The following is a 22,367-nucleotide window of genomic DNA, read 5'->3' on the forward strand; positions in this document are numbered from 1 at the left end:
CAATTTGTTCTCTTCGAAAATGTAATAGATATCGGCTTGAAATTTGAACATGTTAAACGGTTCAAAGAGGCTAATATTTTAGAGTATAAGATTTAAGTATGCAGAAATGTGATGAATATGCAGAATATGAAAAATGATTCAGGTAAAAGTTTTATTAGCCTTGGCAACAGTTGTCGAAATAATGAAAAATTAATACACAATTCCACCCCTAGGAAATTCCACCCAACAGCTTCTTATGTTCTAAAATATTATCTCTCTGAAAAGTTAAATGGATTATACATAACTCAATGAAATAATATAAAACAAAAAATGTTGAGCATCTATTATTTCCTTATAAAGCGAAAAAAACTTTTGGGATAGCCATAATGTTATATGTAGTTTCGGAAAAAACATACTGTAACACTTTACGTGATTCACCTCGTGTATTGCTATGAAATTAGATATTGTATACATTATATCTGTTTCATTGATTTTGTCCTATCTATTTGGTAACTTTATGATTGCTCTCCCAAAAAATTTCGTTTTCCTCTGCAACGAATTTTACCAATTTATGTTTCTGAGCTTCTAGTTTATTCAATTTTATAATGTTGAAAAAGTTTTGTAAAATAGCATTACAATTAATGTTTAATACGTGTGACGATATTATTGTAACAAAAATTATGTCTACGTTATTAAATTTGTAGCGGCACTCGACAGTAAATACTGTCGAACGACGGCAACGCAGTGGTTAGCGCCTGAGGTTACGAACGTTCGGAACCCGGGTTCTCAAATCCCGGCAATCATAGTCCGATTTTTGTTTCATGACAAAATTTTTTTTTTTTTTTTTACTTGGTAGACTATTTACAATCAATTCTCATACAGAATTTTAAGTAAATTATTTTGGCGTGGTACTGTAACTTGGATTATAAGAGTTTATAGTATGTTTGATTCTAGCTGAATCTAACGCTTCAATCTAAAGGGTATTGTCTTTTTAGTCTGCGGATCTGATTCGTCGTGTCAAGTAATTACTAGCCAATTGGCTAACTAATGGGTTTTGGTGGTTCTTGCCTCTTATATTATATCTGTTACTGAATTTGGATATTTTTTCTTTAGCTGTGGGTATCTTAAGTCGCGGTGTATTGTTTCGTTGGTAATATTGGAAGATGGTGAGACAAAGAAAGTGCTGAGACGCGTGCAAATATATATCGACGAAGATCCTGGAAATCATTTATTAAATAAATTTATAACTATTTTAATTTGAATTCTAAGTGTAACCTTAGTGTTCCTTTACGGTATTTTATTTCGGTAATTAAGATCCACAATTCTCGACACATATATCTGTAAATGTTAAATAAAGCTGACGAGACTAGCTTTAGCCCTAATTTTTCTAAAAAGTAGAGGTCTGACACGAATTCCGACTATCGTACGCAATTCTGTGAACATTTTTCTATAAGAGACATTCACAGCGCGAATCAAACAATTTTTCAATTCCGTTCAGGAAAAAGGAAAATCATGCACGTTCGTCGGAGAACGCGCGTAAGGAACATGCATGACGATATTTTTTTTTTTTTTTTTATTTGGAAGAATTTTACAATCAATTCTCATTGAGAATTATAAGTAAATTATTCTGGCACGGTACTATAACTTGAATAATAAATGTTTATCGTATGTTTGATTCTAGTTGAATCTAATGCTTAAATCTAAAGAGTATTGTCTTTTTAGTCTGCGGATCTAATCCGTCGTGTCAAGTAACTGAGTAACTAATGGGTTTTAGTTGTTGTTAACTTCTATGTTATACTGTTACTGAATTCGGTTATTTCTTCTTTAACTGTGGGTATCTTAAGGTCGCGTTGTATTGTTTCGTTGGTAACATATCAAGGTGCATCGGTTAAGGATTGCATATTAACCATTTAGTTGTCTAAATTATAGAACGTTACTGTATATAGTTCACATTAAAGAACCATCGTTTGCTGTTTAACCAACGCCCGATTAATTCATTTATTGTAAATAAATTAATTGTAGAAAGGATTCTACAATATTTTGAATATTTTATATAATTTTTCATATTATGTGCATCTTGCGCATCCTTACATTTTCAGATTTCCTATAAATGCATAGAAATTTGCAATCTATTAATTATGCAATCTTCTCTTCAATTTGTTAATTGACACTCTTGGAAAAGATAGGAAGAAACGTTTATTTTATCGATGGGTATCTTAAGGTCGCGATGTATTGTTTCGTTCGTAACATACCAAGGTGCATCTATAGAGGATCTCAGAGTATTTGATTGGAATCGTTGGAGAATTTCTAAGTTGGAGTTGCTCGCTGTTCCCCATAGTTGGATCCCGTAGGTCCAAACAGATTTTAATATGGCTTTATATAGCATTATTTTAGTTGCATGTTTAGATTGGTGTCTGCCTATGAGTCAATAGAATTGTTTTAGTTTTGATTTCAGTTGTTTGGATTTATCTACTTCTTATCTTCTGTCTAGGATTATGCCCAGATAGCTGACTATCTTTGTTTGGAATTGGAATATTATTTATGTTCACCTGTGGGCAGGATTGTTTTCGCAGCGTGAAGGTTATATGACTGGATTTATTTTCATTTATTTTGAAGTGCCATTTGAACCACTTTTCCATAGAGTCGTGACCTCGCTGGACGACAAAAATGAGAAGAAAAGCAGCAGTGTCCCAGCAGCGACATATACACCAGCAGTAACACTATCAGAACTACTACTAACAATCTACAAACAGATCACACGTCAAATGTTTCTTCGATTGCTATACTCGATATCCAACTAAGAATTGTACTTATCTTATTATCTTACAAAGACTTATTTCTTATAAAATGTTTTGAATCATATTTTAATCAATACTATCTTCAATTAAAGCAGAGTTTTGGATCTATTATTAAGATTGTGTTGATATTTCTTCCAGAATGAGGTAATAGAGTATACTACTGATAATCGTACAAGGTGCTGTAATTAGAATCAATTTAACAGACCGCGATCGTGCTTATCAGACAATATAGATATTGAAATACATTGAGTGCTATCAACTTGACTCAATGAAATCGAATTGTTAGTGGTTCGGTCTTGGGTAGGAAATTGTGATGCGTTAATTGCTTGATCGTTTCCCTGTAGGAGATAATCTCATCAGAGGCAATACAGAGAGTCTTGCTCATTCTACAACTTTACCGATGAGAATTCCGAACGTGTGCTCGATTGAAATCAGTTTGACATAACTGTATACATTCCGCGCGATTAATTACGAAGTTACAAAGTGATTTAATTAAATGCCGGCTAATCGAAGCCGTTGCATTACCATTTGAATGTTACTTAATCAACGTGTCAAGTTGAGATTCGCAATTCCCGAGCACACGTCCCGCAGACAGAGTATTAATTTCAACAGGCCATCAGTTTTCGCTTTAATTGGATAGAGTTTGTTCGTCGCGGCACGCGATAAATGTCTGCTAGACGTACCCGCGGAATTTTAATTACTTTTCACCGTAGCTTTCAGTCTCTGATATAACTTTATTTATAACTTTATTTTCACCGGCAGAACATTTTTCTTTTTCATTAACTTTGCCTACGGAACTTAAAAGCAAGGGATCCATAAGATATAAAGTCTTGAGAGGTATAACTCTGGGAACGAATGATTATTCCTCGAGAAGAATAGTATAACACAAAAGGATCGCAAAGTATGTGATACGAAACTTGAAATAAGGTATTTATATTCTCTGTGTATTTACTTATATGTACATTTGTTTAAGCCTTTGTACTCTGAAACTTTTTTTATGGTAAAACAACCAACCGCTCCAGCACATTTTTATAACGAAACTTTGTAAAATTAGTAGCTTTGTTTCGATAAGGTGAGGTGGATAAAAAGGGTTATAAATTTGTGACTGTTTATTTATTTTATGGGTATGTTTATTTATTTATTTATTTTATGTTTATTTATTATTTATGGGTAATCTAAATGTAGAATATAAAGCGATCAAGGTAGCTTCTGAATGGCTTAAATATTCTTTGAATTGCAAAAAATTAATCTCTATCATCCACAAACTAATTTTCTACTCGTTAGAAGAAATTCTAAACCGTGCTCTGCTATAACTCTTTTATAAAATATACACGTTGTTCCATAAGATCAGAACAACTTCAAATCCATTTTGCTCAAAAGTCGTGATTATCAGAAGTGACATATGAAAAATTGAACATTTTACGCCCAGTTTTTATTAACGCTGTCATATCAGCAAATCATTATCACGAAGATGTAATCAACGCTATTGAAAAATTACACGCAAATAATGGTTTGGAGTTTGAAAGAGGCGAAGGGGAAACAACTAACAGTTCCACGAATGTTATCCGAAGATAAGAAGAAATAACTAAATGGATATTTTAATTGGCAAGATAAAAGCTTCGATTCGTTCATGTTAAATGATTATTCGATATGACACAATTTTCTGAAGAATGACAAGCCTCTTTCATCTACTGTACCAGTAGAACAGTTATTTTCTCTCGCAAGAATATTAGATGGGTTCAGGCTCATGGATGAGCTTTTTGAAGAGAGAGCTTTGCTTACGGCAAATTGCTGCAAAGATTTCTTAAGGTAATATTTTTTCTTATACAAATTGGAGTCTTTAACAAACTGAATTGTATTTCTTAGATGTTAGATGTATAGTATGTGGTGTGTTGTTAGCGGCTGATTTCCGCAGGTGGTGCAATTTGCTGGGTCCATTTTGCTGAGAATGAGTTGTTTCGAGGAAATAGGCGATTTTGGCGTGGTCGATTCTTAATCCAGACAGCACGCATTTATCTTTCCCGTTCATCATTTTCCATTTATTTTCTAACAACAATAGTGAAAATAAAGATCCGAAGTAAATTATTTGAAATAATTGCTTCTTATTTTCATTCCAATTAAAATTTGGTCAGGTCTGGGCTGCGTTTAAAACAGGCGTTCCAAAATTTATAGGAAATGATTTGTAACAAGTTGAGAAAAAATGAAATCATACCTTGCAACGGGAAAGCGCAATTTTATTAAAAAAATGTTAAATTCTATTGCTAGTAATTCGTTTTATACGGGATTACGCATCATCGTCACCTCGTACAATACAGTATCTTAAGAAAGTACCTTATTTGAATACCCACAGGACACATCATCTACAATAAATATAATATGCTGATTTTGATGAAAATTTGCAGATTCATAGTACAGCTAATAATACTGATCATCTATTTTTTTTATCAACAATCGTCCACATTTCGCAGATGAAAACTCTCAAAATACGGATAGATGCCCATGGATAAATTTTATATTCTCAACAACAAATATAAGCATATAAATAAATTTTAAAGAATCTGTTTCAATACATCCTTGTTCATTATTTTTGGTAAATATTTGACAATTCTAACTAAAATTTGTATGTGTAAATTGGACATCTAAATTTGAATTTACGACAAATCAGAATTTCTATTTTTTGTAAATTGACTAAGATAATCATTGTTTTAACTAACTTGAACAAACTTTTGCCTGCTATAGACAATCAAAATTTTCGAGGCTAATTTGAGTGCCATTTTGATTAGGAAATATTTAATCGCCGCATCTTTGCATTTAATGTACTAGAGGTCATCTCTGATATAATAAAAATTATCGTCACAGGTAAATGTTAATTTAATCCTCGAATATCTAAATAACTTCAACGGTGTCGCCTGCTGAATCAGTAGATCAATCTTATCCTAGTCAGTCGTGGCCAGAAGAAGTACGCGAATTTTCCATTGAATGAAAACGCTACATAATGCATATTTCATAATATTTTACAAATCTAGGTTAAATTTCTTTTCCTTGATAACGTTATCTAAGATAATCATCATCGTTGGAAGATGTATGAGGTGGTTGTTGGTGAAGATACCCACAAGAAATACTCTTGATGTTCAACAAAAAACAGGTGTATTCAACTATTAATAATCAACGTTAACAATCACGTATCTCAATGTGTTTGCTGCGCTATTAGGCTGGACTTTTCGCACCTCGCAGCTCGGAACAGAATGAATCTTTTGTTCGAAACCAAATTCTTTTCTTTGTTGTCCCTCGATATCCTCACTATCCACGCGTTTCTTAAATGTCCGCGACAGTTGCCGCGTATGCATTTTTCCGAATATTCGGCGAAAGAACCGTAGGGATATCGATACATTAGACGACATATCGGCCTTACGCTTTGAAAGTATAACGCTTTGTGTGGCAAAGCCATCGGAAAATTCCGTAGTCGAGTGCTGCCAGATGTAGATAAACATAATTACTTTTTCTTATTAGAAATCATAAAAGGTTTTGACGATTAAACGTTGGAAAGATATACGAATAAAATACGGAGATAATTAATTCGTTATTATTAATAATATATAAAGCCGTCTATTGGCATTATCGTGTTACATAATTCACGATAAATATACGAAATCTGCACAATAAATAACGCATTTCCGATTTATAATTGCAGATATTTATGTTTTGTTCGTTAAAATAATATTACAATCCTATCGTGTCACGATCTTATCTGTATCATCGTGTAACAGGATAAGAATTTTAAGAACGTTCGTTCTAAATTTTTGTCAGTACGTTATCAAGTCCAATCGAATAATTCGATTCTCTTACATATATAAGGTGTGATCCTGTTTATACCATGTATCTATTATAGTTGTCTGTTTTTATGATACTCTTCTAAGAGTAATCTACTTCTCTCATTGAAATTGTTATACAGAATCGCTCGCTTCGAATTTCTCGACATCCTCGATACTTTGATTACAGTTTGCATTCACAGCCTTCCTAAATATATATCTAAGTACATAACATATTTTTTGTATCGTTATTAAACACTATTGTGCCAGCATCGCACTTTTGATATGTAGAGCGCAAAGCGATAAGCCAATTTATACGTGAGTGATAACTTTAAAATTTTAAGTAAGATAATAACGGGAATTATCGTTTGAAAATACTCTAAATCTGAATCGTTAAATGATTGTATCGTCTGATACAAAGTTGTAAGATATGCTGATAAGTTAGCTATAAAAGTCAAATCTTATAACTTGGTAATGTCAGTTCCTTCCCAAAAATCGACTATAGGAGAGTGTGTTATCCTTCCATTGTTAGAAATAAATCTGTTGAAATGAAAGGTGAGTAATTTTATTTGTGATATAGTTCGTAACCACGTATTTTGCTTTTGGGACTTTATTTTAGTTTCGCATATCCTTATATTATATGAACAATATATGAACATTAACGACGAAGGTAGTTGTTTTCAATTACGAAGATGAACATGTTTTGCTTATTGGAAACCACTATCGAAAATTGTTATGCTGCTAATGTTGACACTTAGTACTCCTATAATTAACACTGTGTTGTATATGCACTCATCATATGTTGTTTTTAATTATCTATAACCATTAACAATGACCAAATTCCTTTGATTAGCAATAATCATTATCAATGACGGATCTTGTTTTAGTCTGTCACTGATGATGACAATCAAAAAATATTAATCACTTATGATACTCGTGTGTAATCAGTGACTGTAAAAATTAAAATCGTCACTAAATTTTTTGACACATTTCTTTAAGATGCAGGGATCATTAGTTTGCTATTTAAACAAAAATTAGCTTTTTCTTCATGACATACAGAATAGTATTGACATACAGAATAGCAGATTCGTTACTTTCTTCTATTTCAGGTTTATTATTAGTAGTCATTGCCGTTTTGGCACTAATGGGAACCGCTTTTGCCGAAATACCTGAAATTCCAACAAAAGGTGCAGAATCTTTGAGCGAAAAATGCGCTTTTCCATCTGATTGTCCAACCGCTGGCCATATTCGCTATCCTCATGAAAGAGATTGTAGGTTATACTACGAATGCTCCAACGGTCGCAAATGTGTTATGTCGTGTTTCGAAGGATACGTCTTCAATCCAATACTCGACACGTGCGATTTACCCAAGAACGTACCAAACTGCATGCATTAGCTGCTATCCTTATCGTCAAAATGTCAGTCTCTAACTGATTGTAGCAGTAATATTGATATTGTATCCCATTATTGTAAATTTACACTTTGCTATGAATGAGACGGAAAATTTAAATATTGCGGGGTATACGATACTGGATTAAAGTTTGATTATGTACTCGGAAGCTGTGTGAGTAAAGATGCTTAACGTGGCAACTACAACTTACTGACAAACAAAACTTTGTGGTTGGATATACCATTTGTGAATAATTTGCCGTAAAAGTTGGAAAATTAATCGTAGAATCAGAAAGAAATGAATTCGTTGCAATACCTTTGAGTATCTCTGAATTTCAGAATATTACGACGTTAAAAGGTTAAAATGTAATACTGCTTTTATATATTATTTAATTTATGTAATCTTTTAGGATGATTGTATTGAATTTAACCTAGATCGCAAATTTTCTGTAAATAATAAAATTAATGGTAAATGATACAATTTAATTAGCATTCATTCCTTTATGTATACATAGCATGAAACGATATTAATTGAATTATATTCGATTCATCGCCATGTATATTGTCACTATTTTATTTTGTAAAAATGCGACTGATTAGCAAAAACATTACCATAAATGTAGTAGTTACATACGAAGCAAACGTAAATTAAAGATGCCATGTGAAATATAAAGATCGCATTGTAAAACATTGGATTGAAATAAAAGTTGCTCGATATTGCATTGTATTCTATATATTAAATGATTTATAAAATTGGGCTATACCTATGAAGTGATAAAAATTTAATTTCCTTTACCAATAGTTAGACATAGTTTAAAGGTGAATATCGAAATGTACATCGCCGTCAAAATTGTACCTTCGGGGACTGTGAAAATGAAAAATTCAAAACCACGTTTAAAAATATGCGCGTTATATGATGCATATAAAGTACAGTCACTAACGTTACAAAAGCATTGCAAAACGTAAAATATGTTTCCCCTGCTGTAGTTATTTGATCCTTGAGAAATTGGCGATATTTTTCGCCTGAGAATGTACTTTAAAGAAGATCATTGGTTTTGTCACAGCGTCGCTTTAAACGCACAAATTCGCTCATTTCGATCAAATTTCTCTTAAATTGCATAACGTCCAGGCTTTGTATAAGTTAAGTTTTCTTAAAACTGTTGCAAAAGTGATTTAGAACGGACTGAATTTTGTCAAAACTTTCCTGTACAATACGAAACAGATGTGGAGCATTTCCGGGAAATTATTGACTTTCATGCCAATGACAGTTTTCTTACTTCACACCTTCATCGTAGTGCTCATTCCCATATTTATGATCGCGTCTATTCATGTTACGTATCAAAAATTTACATGACGATGTGTCATAAAAATGTCCAGAGATGTGGAGCATCTTTGGGTTTGTCATCCCATCTTGAGAACTGTGACATTATTGAAGAAAAAATTGGAATGATTCATTTTCTCAAATATTAGCTAATACGGGGAAGATTTTGTCATTACATGAAACATTAGACACCTTATGTAACTTCACAGAGAGAGATTTCAATTTATCTTACTTGAATGAATTAATTACATGTCTGTGTTCTCTTGCAACTGCTATAGATAATGTTTGGGTTATTAGATGTATGAACAGAGGAACGCGTGGATAAATTGTAAAGTAGAAAATGTATTTCAATACAGAAGTGTAAGTACAACTGGCAATATAATTTGAGCTGGTCCCGATTCGCACGCTAGCAGTGAACCCTATGACTGAAAGCCCCGAAGCTGTAACGTCAAGTACATCAGGGACCAGGCCGAATGTCGAGAGCAAGATGACAACCAGATGTCAAAGGTCAAAACAAAGCGTTCTTTATATTTTTGCCTACTACGGGAAGATACGGGAAAATCAGTTTCTCTCACGGGATCACCAATTTGAGGTGGTATTATTTGTAGTCGAGTGCCGCCACAAATGTATAGAAAGTATGGCTCATAACTCTACTATACTAACTCTAACTATATAATAAATATATGTCGGGGATGAAAGGACACTAATACTTTAACCTCTATAAGTTAACCCGATTATAATTGTCCGACATTTGCGATAATGAGCTTGGGCTCGAGGCGACAACTAGTCGCCTAACGTAACCGCGGTCACGGGATTGTAACGTCAAGCACATTAGGTACCAGGCCGCACGCCGAGAGCAAGAGTACAACCGGATGTCTCTACACATCCTTGCCGCGTACTCTCAATATTCTTAAGGACACAGCATAAAACCATTTTCATAGTTAAGATCCTTCAGGCCAAAAACAAAGCGTTCTTTATATTTTTGCCTACTACGGGAAGATACGGGAAAGTCAATTTTTCTCACGTTCGATATCCTCCGTTAGCAATTTTCTCTCAAGGGCGGTTAGCACCCTTCCTCTCTCACCAACCTAGAAAATCAATCAATAGACATCGAAGTCTATTTCCCTCACTTTCCTAATGAAAACTTATCCTTAACAAATTAGCTCTTTTCGTGTCCTTAGACCCACCCATCACTAGCTTTCCTCCGCCACAACATCGTCACTAAACTTTACCGATTCTCTAACTTTCGAACAGTCAACATCTTTTTACCGCGTTTCTATCCTTAGATCTATATAAAATGTAATTTATACGTACCAATTCAGTATATACTAAATTTTAATTATTAAGTGCATAATAAAGTGCGATAAAAAAAGAAAGTTAATAGTTGTGTTTCGGCTCAACCTTCTTATATTTTTATAATCTGAGTTGTGACTTGTGATTTTACGTAACAAAGCCATCTTCGCATGTCTACTATTTATTGTCTGCCTTCATCCCAATCTATTGTCTATACGCTGTCGATGGCTTCAGTGCTTGAGAAAAATAAAAAGACCAGATGTAGAGTTTTCTTAGAAGTGGTGACTACTTGAACAGATAAAGTACAGACTGAAAACAATATGTACTACGGATGTCTAATCTCATACTTCCTATATGTTCAGGAGCAAATTAATAAATCAAAAGTTCGAATTTATTCAATTCGGCAGACTATCTTAGGAACAGTTAGGACAAGATCAAACGAAAGATTCAGAAGATTTTCTGTCTTTGGAAACCAATTCCTATGAAGCTGTCATTGCTGCTTTTTCACATCTTAGATTTAACCCTTTCGCTTGGGCAGTCCAGTACTGTCACTGAAGGGAAGCGCGCGCCAGAAATGCGCACATTGTGCGTGGTTGCTGTATGTACGTTTTCCTAAGTCTTAAATAACAATAATTCTTGTAAGAACCGTATATGAACTATCGTTTCACTGTCAATGGATTTAACAGATTTTTTAGCACGAAACAGTATACGATCGTTTGGATGTTTGAAATATATTGCGTAAAACGTTTTGATGTTGTTTCAACAATGCGTAACTTTAAGAAGTGATTAATTCAATATATCAATAAAATGTTCTGCCGATAACGAAAAAATATATTATTGACTACGGATGGCATTGGTGTACGCCCGATATATGGGGTGTCGAACCTAGAATTCGTCACGTGGTCGCCGCCTATATGCGGCGTTCGTGCCCACAGGTCATTTTGTGGATGTCGCCTATAAGCAACGCTGGTACCCACAGGTCATCTCGCGGGCGCCGCCTATAAGCGGCCCCAAAGCGAAAGGGTTAACCCAACAAAATGCTTTCAATATTGCCAGCATTTCTCTGAAACTCTTCGTGAATTGTACATTACTTTTTGTCGTCTGTGCACGAAGTCACTAGCCAATAACAAGTTCTTTCGTAATTTGAGCTAGAGCTTAGTGCGGCCAGGCCTCGTAACGTGATAACAAACAATGGTCTGCCCAAATGGAAATACATTTCAACAACTTTCCTTCAGTTAGCTGGGTTTCGTTGTGATTTCGTTTGCTCGCTAGGTACGATTCCTCTCGATCTTAAATAATCGATGCTGTTTAAAGTTAAACTTACCCAGCACACCTGACGGCGAAACTTTAACGATACACAGCTCCGTGAAGGAGCGCAACTAATGGCGTGCGGTTGCCGTAAATTTAAATCGAATCCAGAGAATCCAGCTTGAAATAATAATCTTTAAATTTCCATCTCTGTCGAGAAACTCCAACGTTATTTTACAGAACTATAAATATTTGAATTTTTCATTGCTTTCGTTGAAAAGTTGTATGATTATCTGATTGGCGTGGAATCAAGTTGCTGCAAGTCGTTAGATCTTGCCTGCCAGGTCTGACCAGGTTTGTTGGTTGGTATCTTGGTTTACCTTCACTGTCGAGTTCACCCTTGGATTACACGTTAATACTTAGTGTCTGTATTCCGCTGCTGCTCACTGATTTCCACTTTACATGTTGATTGTCGGAAGTTCCTTCGTCCGGAGAATTACGTAGTGTGATGACACTGGTGACTGTTTTTCTTGAACTTAGGGAAGTGTCTCATGAAGTGCTCCTATGTTTTCCGTTTCTTTCTTGCGTTCGAGTTTATGATATTTTTGTTACATTCAATCACTGACATTTAGTTGTCGTTTATATGTAATACTGTTCATTACGTATATCTATTGACTGCCACGCGTGTTTTCAAGAAAATCTCCGTCAGGCCATGCGTACCGCAGTACCAAGCGTTCTCTGCTAGATATTTGAGTAATGCGAGTGGCTCAAGTGGTGGTCTCAAGAATGATCTCTCGTTTCGTTTGTTCGCAATATTAAAACTACTAGCTTTTGTTGAATGTAATGAAGGAAAGTGTGGTATAGATTATTCCGACCAAGTGGTTTCTTATGCCACCACAATTAGAAAAGGAATCAAATGGTACAGAAACTTGGCGTTCAACTCCTTCTGGGAATTTTTGTTGAAAACGCTTTGACGGTTTACAAAATTGTAACAAGGAAGGATATAAATATTAGAATATTTAGAGAGTCATTAGCTGCAAAATTATTATGGTTGTCTGAAAATACAAAAAATCCTTGTCTTCGACGGAGTCAGCATGATATCGCCGTTAAGAAAAATGATTCCGGAAGCATTAGACGCGCATGCAAACTATATTACGCAAATAAAAGACGTCGAATGAACCGAACAAAGACACAAAAGAATTACGAAAAGTAATACGAAAATGGTTTATTAAAAAACTTATTTAGAATGTAAAACTTTAAAGCATTCTATACATAGGTGAGGTTGGTCGGGACAATTTGGACAATAAGTTGTTGTTTTCTTTAAAGTTTTACATTCTAAATAATTTTTCAAATAAACCATTTTCGTATTACTTTTATAACAACTCAATAGTTTTGTTATTTCCTCTGGAATATCTTTTCAAATTCTTACGACGATCCTTCGCAAGAAGTCAAATAAGCGACACCCGAATACGGATGTCGTGGCAGTCAACGTGTTAAGATGTGGATCAATGAATTCGCTTGCCACAAGTATTTATTCACATCATGTTCTGATATAGCTTGTCAATTTTCGTTCAACCGAACGATCTCAGTTTGCATCTTAGCACAAAGGAGCAGCTACGGAGACTTGATAACTTTGGACAATTTCAGCCGGAAGTTGTTCTAATTTCATTCGTTGGCCGTACACGGAACCTTATTATGCGGTCCCGTGGTAACCTCACGTACCTATGTCTAACCACGCATCTATCGTTGTTCCATGTTCACTCGTGAAAGTTATGGCCACGTTATAGGCCGCCGGCGAACTTGTTATTGCCAGCCGTAACTGTATGCGCCTGGAGGAAGCTCGTCGTTCGGTAAAATGACCTCGAATGCTCCAACAGCTACTCTGACCCCTCTTTGGACGATGAAAGAGGGAGATTTAATTCCTTCCATGTACCGTGTTATGGCCGTGGTTCAAACGATAATGGTGACTCAATGGCATGCAAATGGAATGATTTAATTTAGAAATTGAAGCGAACTCCTATCGTCGTTCTGTGGTACGTCAGCGTGTTTAGTCAGACTTCGGAGTTAGATGAGTGTTTAGGTGATCATTAGTAGAATGTGATGTCCTTTTGTCAGGCATATTGGCTGTAAGAGTGAAGTATAGAATAGGATCGTCGATAGGCAAGCGATTAATGCAGTAGACCGATATTGATCAGATATCGAGTAAGCAACAAAAGAAAATGGGTCAATAGGGATTTATATGATTTTACGTTTATCTAATTTACAGAATTATTTGATCATGTCGGTGTTGCATCATGAAGATGCTGTAGTTAGTAGAATTTGCTCGTCGATTGTTAGGCAAGCTTCTTAGAAGAATAGGTCAGATAGAAATTAATGTTAGCTTTTTTGTTTGTTTAACAATGTGAAGAATAGTAAATCTAATTTCTTGTAGCATGAATATCTTTTATCTATCAAGTAGCTGTAACTGGGTTAACGTAGACCTACAAGTTTTGTACCTTTTCCTGATTTTATTATTTACATAATTATATACATAATACATAATAATAATATTTACATAATTATTTACATAATATTATTTAAATAATATAAACTTTGTTCTTATAAATAAAATTTATTTTTGTCATAATCGATATTTCTAACCTAAAAATTGATTCTTTAGTAATATAAATACATGAATGAATGAAGAAACCGACAAATATAAACACAAATATAAAGTATAAATATAATAAAATATAAACAAAGTATAAATAAGCCGAAATAAACATTTTCTTTTTACAATACGAAATATACGGTGTATATATCTACCAGTACATTTCTACTTATTCTTATTTACGATATGTTTAAAAATACACAAACACTTTTATCATCCCTACCACAAGAAATTAGTAGAATTATTTTAAACCAATCGTTATAAATCATTGATTTCGACAAGATTCCTAAATATGTGGCTCAAAATGGATAACCTTTGCTGAATAAACTTTGATTAAATGACAGTTTCACAACGGTTGATGTAATTGAAAAGCGAAGTGACCTGGGATAGTTACTCGTAGCGATGCTCCCCACGAGTCATTCCTTAACCAGCAGTCGTTTCTTCGGTGACCTGTTAAAAGCGATTGCGTCGTAAACGCTAACTACTCTCACGAGTGTTTCGTGGACTCAACACGAGGATGTCCGACGATATAGACGAGTTCGACTACACGTACTCTCGGCTTCACACACGAGCAACGATTCTTTCGTTGATTGCAGCATTCCGAGGGTAATCGAGTTACTGGAAGGAAGCAATCCTTCTGCTTCCGTTTCTGTACTTTTGGCCGGCTGCAGTCGCGATGTATCGCCATTATTCCTGCAATGGGTGGCGCTGTTCTAGTTACGTATAAGTAAACAATCCCGTTGATTAGGAACGGAAATAACTGACGCAAAAAGCTGGTAAAGGAAGTGTAATTTTTTTTATTCCGGAGTATTTTCTATTGCTCTTTTCGAGTTACGATTGTTTTTAAATATTTAATATTTGGATGCGTGGTTTGATGGTTAATGCAATGATTAACGTTAAGATTATTGAGAAGTCCTTAATCAAATTTATTAACTGATTAAAGTCACCTTTCTTAATATATTTAGTTTGGCAATTTTTTCATTCATATTTCTGTGTATTTTGGATAAGTTCCTATGCATCTCGCAGCACACTTTCTCGTCCTGTTTATACCTTCATATATCATTTTTTAAAATGCAAAGGTTAGGCTAAACAAATTTTTCTTTTATGTTTGAACTAAAGTTAGATTTTTGATAAAATTCTCCTGTAAGGGGAACTTTAGGAATATTCCAAAAATTTTCTGAAATTCGAAATCTTAAACAATCTGATTACGTTCATGAGCTTTTTATTTCTTTTTCTAGTTTGTTAAATTTTAAAACGGGCAAGAAAAACTATATAACGTATTATAGTCTCTTAACCAAATAACTGTTGCGACCTCTTTGAAAAGTGTATACCTAAAATGTGTCGTAAAAAGTAGACGATGACGAGTGTACACGTCAAACACGGAGTATGTGTGGCTGTTATAATATAAAATTAAGTTGCGTTGAAGTGATTGTTTTGTTTTTTATTTTTATTACTGACAGGACTCGTCATAACACAAAATTTCTTCATGACGAGTATACTCGTCAAAAACAGCTATCTGATCAACAAAACACGGGACCCAGTACCAATTTGAAATCTCCAACCAGTCAGTCAGTGACTGTGTATTCAATTTATAATTTTCGTCCTTCAGATTTGGTTACGGATGAGTTGAAAGACTGAATCACTATTTCACAGAGGAAAGTCTTTATCATTAACTGGCGCCACTGAAAACTTACCAATTATCATATTAATAAAGAGGAAGAAACTACTCAACTGAACCGAGAATTTCTATTCCCATTTAATTTCATTCGGTTTTAAATCGATTACTCCGCAAGTTCCACGTTTGAACACAAAATCGTAAGGAGACAGGCGACGGTATTTCACGAGCGTCCTTCATGTTAGAAAAGGAAGTCTGTTCGAAAGTTTACCATCACTCCGGGGTTTCTTCTCGCGAAACTTATGTTTTACGCGACGGTCTTCTTGTCTTCTTGAAAAGGTTTCTACGATCTCCATTTCTCGCGCTGGCTCTGCTTTCTCTTTCTTCCTTCATCTCTTCCACGGCCATTCCACTTTTCAATCGGTCCTCGCTTTTTGCACTTGGTTCCTTTTCCGTTCGAGTTAAATCATTCAACTTCAGCGTCGCGCCTCCGGCGATGCTTAAAAACTTTCTGCTCGTCGAATATTCGTCGCGATTCGATGCCACCCCAAGAGAGCGTTTAATCGCGATTGAAAATATATTCTAGAAACAAAGAGATAAAGTTGCATATGGATTATAACCCGCTATTTCTTGATTTATTTATGCATATAATTATTACGTGTGTATCATCGTATTTAATTTTATAGTCGAGACACTGCAGAGACGAACGTGTGATTATTATTGCAATAATTTAATTCTAAAAGATCGTCAATGAGCGATATATTCTTTATTATTTATTCTAGATTATTTATTACTTAGTATTTCCTTCATTCACTAGTTTCACTTCAGACCAACTATGTAGTGGCTGTTATTTGATATGTCGAAAAGTTATCTGTTATCATCAGTATTTTATATATATATGTCGGAGATAAAAGGACATGGGGGCCTTTCTTTTGGAACTTCAGGGAAGATCCCCAATACTATAGTCTGGACTATTTATTATAGCTGTACTTAAATAATAAAGCTTAGAAGTAGTTGTTATGATTCAATCCGATTATGTTTGCCCGAGATCTGTGACAGTGGGCTTGGGCTCGAGGTGACACAATTGGTCGCTGAACGTAGCTACGGTCACGGGATGGACGTTTTTACCTAACAGAGAAGTGCCAATATTATAAGACACTCGTTGTGTTAACAATCAAACTCCGGGCAGGAGCAATGTTGCAGCTACGCGGAATTGCCTAGCAACGGTAGCTGGAATTTTGTTGGTATCCCCGACCAATGTTCAACAGAACAAACGCGATTGTAAGAGGAAAGTTTTCATCAGTCTTTTATTCTTGAGATCACCTTTGAGAGTGTTTACATCGGTTGTACGTGCAGTATATACCGAGCGTCACAGCGAAAGTTACTTTGTGCTTCAAAATATATTCTACGTTTAACAAAGAGTTACCCCGATGACCGTGGATTCGTTATTGAATCTAGGAACATTGTCATTAACATCTCGAGTGTCTAATCACCACGGTTATTTGTCAAACTTTGTAAAAATCATATTTATACCAGTAAATATAATCTCTATTGTGCTACAACTATGGCTAGTCCGAATGAAGATTCGTTACATGCCCTAAGCCTAATGATAACTCGACATATAGAATGAGCAAATACTGTTTACTAATACCTCCTACACTTTCAACAATATATTCAGGACGTTTTGCTTATGACGAAATAACAAATGCGGATGGTTTGTTGAAATAAACGAAGCTTTGTTATAATATGTCGTTGTCAACTGTTACCAAGGCGCCACGGTGGTTACCCGAGACCACCAATAAGATAAACGGTCCATTGGGGAAGAATGTTGTCTGACATCATCGATTTATTATTATTTTGCCATTATATGCTTCGAATAATAAAAATACTCTCGTGGCGTCCTGAGCGAAACATGTGATTTTGACATGGCAGTCAAAGTATTAAACACTGTTGAGGTACGTGCCAATTGGTCTTTGGCCGATTTTCATCTGTATTGTGCAACAACGATGGCTAGTCCGAATAAAAATTCGTTACACGCCCCTAAATCTAACTATAACTCGACATATAAATATCAGCAGTATTTTTTATATATGCAAATAATCTTTTTCCCCAGCCTCACAGCTCTGAAAAGAACTTTGTTCACAGTCTTTTTACAACGTCGATTTACTTAATCTAACAACTATACGTGTACCCATACACAATTATACATACCTACATAAACACATACACCTTTGCATATATCTTGTTTTCTCTTCCTCCTTCTTCCTTTTCTCCATTTTCCTTAACCATCTTGTTACCTCTTCTCTTTCCCTATCATTGACTATGTCCTTCATTCCCAAGTTCCCCCTTCCCAATTTCAGGGAATGCAGCGTGCTGCATCTTTCATGGGAAATCTCGCACTTCCTTTTCTTCTCTTTTTTCCAGTAACCAATTTCATCTTTCTCTATTATTACAACTTGCCCTTGTTATTAGTTTTCGATTAATTGTATGCCCAGTTCTTTTCAGATACGCTGCTCGCTCATTTTTCCTTATCTGGTTATACCTTACTTTATACTTTGCACTTTTATCTTGTTTACTTATATTGCCCTTGTCTTTGGTATACTCCGTCCCTTCCTTTTAGCTTTGTTACTGTTTTTTACTTTTCGCTTCTAAGCTGTTCGACCCTTAATTGGATTACTGCGTTTGTTCTTAAATAGCTAAATAATTGTTCAGCCTTCTTCCCTTTCCTTTATGTATATTTTTTTCAGCAATTCTCTTCGCTCTTCATCCTTTGTTTCCTCCTCGAACTTCATTTCCCTTTGTCCTGTTTTAATTCTTATCCTGTTTCTGTTTGTGTCTCTTCTGGTATTATGAACTCCAGTGTATATCTTCCAGACCCGATATTCATTTTAACTACCTTATCATTATCTTTTACACTTCCCTTGTTTCTTTCCAACTCCATATTTTTGCACCATATATCAGCACATTCAGCAATAGCATGTCAAATGTATACAACGTAAATTCTTAACTTAACTCATTTGCATCATGGCTCTACTTAAGAGGACTGGTCCCTATCACCGCGCGCGGTCGGTCGTAGGTGCAGTAAATGACATCCGAATTCTTCATGGAATTTATCGAAAATTTACTGTTCGAAACGATTGGTAGACAATATTACTTCGCAAACATCGCGTCTTACATTCTTTATAACAGAGGAAAAAAATTATTTATTTAAAAAAAATAAGAAATAAGAAATTAAATCATATTATTTCTCGTGTTTTAATTCTTTAAAATGGTTAATACAATAAACCGATATAGGCGAGATGCTGACAAACGGGTCAAACCTGATCTCTCACGTCTGAAGAATACTTAGCGACTGAAATAAAAAGCAGTCGCAGCGCGCGTAATAATCCGCGCTTGGTGATAGAAGACAGTCGCAGCGCGCGGATTAATCCGCGCTTGGATGCAAGTGAGTTACAATCGTTCTTGAATTTTATCCCTTCTACACCCCAAACCTGGTTTAGCACAAGATTCTTTTTCTTGTCTTATATCATTATATATTTACTGTAGCATTTATATAATTTACGCAATTTGGAAATGTGTTAAATTTCCTATCATTTAGTAGCACCTTCAAAAATATCATATTATGAAAATGGAAAGCCTGATGGAGAAAACACTTCACTAGAAAAGTAGAATACTCTTTTTGCCAATGATTCTCTTACTCCACCAACAATATCCGTACAATAATTTCTATTGCATATTTCTGTTACCATAATGAGAAGAAAGGAGGGAAAGAAATAAACGAATTGTGTTTTACGACAGTTAATCAGAATACAGAGCACATTGAATTTGAAATCGTTGGTCGAAGTTTATAGATGTTCATCGATCAATTTGGGACTAGTAATTGCTCAGGAATGATTAATTGTTCATGAATACCATAAGTTTTATTTGTATGAATGTATACAGTTGATTGCAGCGCAATTCGACCAGTTTACCAGCTACGTGTGGATTTAATAGTAACAATAAAATGCACGAATGCATTGCTACCTCGTATTCGATAGTCGATTTCTTTTAACCAAAAACTGGAGGAAAACATGAATAATAAAACATGTTTAATGTGTATCTTGAATCATGCTTAATATCTTGAATTTTTCATATACGAATTCAGCTAATCGTTATGCGATTTGAACGTAAGATATCAATATTTTATACTTGTAAATGTTCCCTCCATTTCTCTGACAATAAGTATACATATATTTCAGATGTACCTATTTTCAGTAACTATTCATTTGCATTCTGCAGAAATGAATTTCCAAGCGTATTGAATATTAACGTAAAATATACGAAATCCAATATTTTAGAATTTGCGTATTTTAATCGTTGGCAAGAAAGTATATTTTCGTGAAACGTAGGTAATATGTAATAATAAGAATATATGATAATATTGATGTTATAATATGCAATAGTAGTAACAATAATAGTTACACATCTTTTGCAATATTTGAAAGCAAAGTATTTATACATATATACATATATAAATTTATTAATTAATTTATAAGGAAATACAATAATTAAGTAGAAATAAATTTTTAATTTAAATAAATCTAAACAATTGCTTTAATTATTTAAATATTTTTTTTATATTATTTAATAAAAAATTTTATATTTTTAAATTTTTTAAATAAAATTATTAATATAAAAATTATAAAATTTAATTTAATTAATTAAACTATTTTATATTTAAAAATATTTTAATTAAAATTTGATTTAAATAAAATAATTATAATAATATTATGAATAATTTTTTTTTAAATAATTTTTGGAAAAATAAAATAAATTTTTTATATAAAAATAAAATATATTTATAATAAAATAGTATTTTATATTAATTTTTCTAAATATAAAAAAATATTTTTAAATTAAAAATTAGTTTAATTTTCATATATTAATTTTAAAATTATATATTTATTATGTGTTATAATTAATTTACTTTTAGAATAAAAATATATTTAAAATTCAAGTTAAATTATTATATATATATTTAATTTTAAAATTTATTTGTAATAATATTTATATTTGTATATTACTTTTTTTAAAATAAATATTATTTATTTTATAATTTTTAATTTTTAAATAATATATCTATAATAAATAATATTTAATATAATTTATTTTTTGGAATTAAAAAAATATATTTTATAAACAAAAAGTTAAATTGTGTTGATTTTAAAATTTAGATTAGTAAATATAGTATGTTATATGGTTTACATTGTAGATACTTCTGATATAGGATGACTATAACTATATCGATACACATAATAGTATTAGGTCGTCCGGAGAGTTTCTTTCGTTTTGTAAGGAAATAAAGGATGCACAGTATTTTCCGTATTACATTATTTTATCGAATTACGTATGATCCAGACAATACCCTTTAGATTGAAGCATTAGATTTAACTACAATCGAACATACTATAAACTCTTATAATCCAAGTTACAGTACCGCGCCAAAATAATTTACTTATAATTCTCAATGAGAATTGATCATTAAAAAACTGCAAAAAAAAAAGAAGTATGAACCATTTTATTTTATCAAGATAAAGATCACAACGTTCGACTGATTAGGTTTCATGTTTCTATAAAGATGTGTCGTTGTAAAAGACGTGTCTATAAAAGAAAGACATTTTCCGGAAAAACCTAGTACTATAAGTGAAATAATTATATGTATTTTCTTACCAATACCTGAAAGTAAAGTTATCAGTAGCTGCAGTTCATGTTAGAATGGAAATGTTGCTCTACTGCAACACGTTGTTTCAATAAAGTTTACGAACAGGTATGCTCGCATTGAACAGGTGGTTAAATCAGTCGGTCGGTATGAGACAATTGTGGAATTTTCGTCATTTTTCATTGTTCCTTTCATCGTCATTTTTTTATATAATACACTGAACGTAAAATATACAAAATTCAAGTTTTCAAAAGACACGTTCATTTGTATCTACGAGTTTAATTGTAATTTATTTTATTAATTGTAATTTAGTTCAATGTACGACAGTAACGTTTAATAACGTCTCGATATTGAGAGAGTGATACTTGCTTACAGATTTTTATATCAATGTTATCGATATTCGGAGATTATTAAAAATTAAATCAATAATTCTGTTTGCATTCTTCGAAATATTAGATATTAATCATGTAAATAATAAATCTGAAATATTTACAAAAATGAAGTTGAGCAGACTCATATACATACGTATAATTTTTGCCTAGAAGCTTTTACTCTGAAATGTTGAAT

The 22,367-nt window shown here is 33.5% G+C and overlaps 2 protein-coding genes across 2 annotated transcripts in view; both read left to right on the forward strand.

The window, feature by feature from the left end:
* LOC132910331 (uncharacterized) overlaps positions 1-22,367 on the forward strand; it is a 456,316-nt gene that overhangs the window by 201,457 nt on the left and 232,492 nt on the right. The window lies entirely within an intron of this gene.
* Positions 6,979-7,982, forward strand: LOC132910575 (chitin-binding domain protein cbd-1-like). The gene is made up of 2 exons (XM_060966346.1): positions 6,979-7,141; positions 7,696-7,982. The coding sequence occupies exons 1-2, from the start codon at positions 7,135-7,137 to the stop codon at positions 7,980-7,982; spliced, it is 294 nt and encodes a 97-aa protein (XP_060822329.1). The 5' UTR covers positions 6,979-7,134.

Source organism: Bombus pascuorum, chromosome 9 (genome assembly GCF_905332965.1).
Source record: "Bombus pascuorum chromosome 9, iyBomPasc1.1, whole genome shotgun sequence".
Taxonomy (NCBI): Eukaryota; Metazoa; Arthropoda; class Insecta; order Hymenoptera; family Apidae; genus Bombus; species Bombus pascuorum.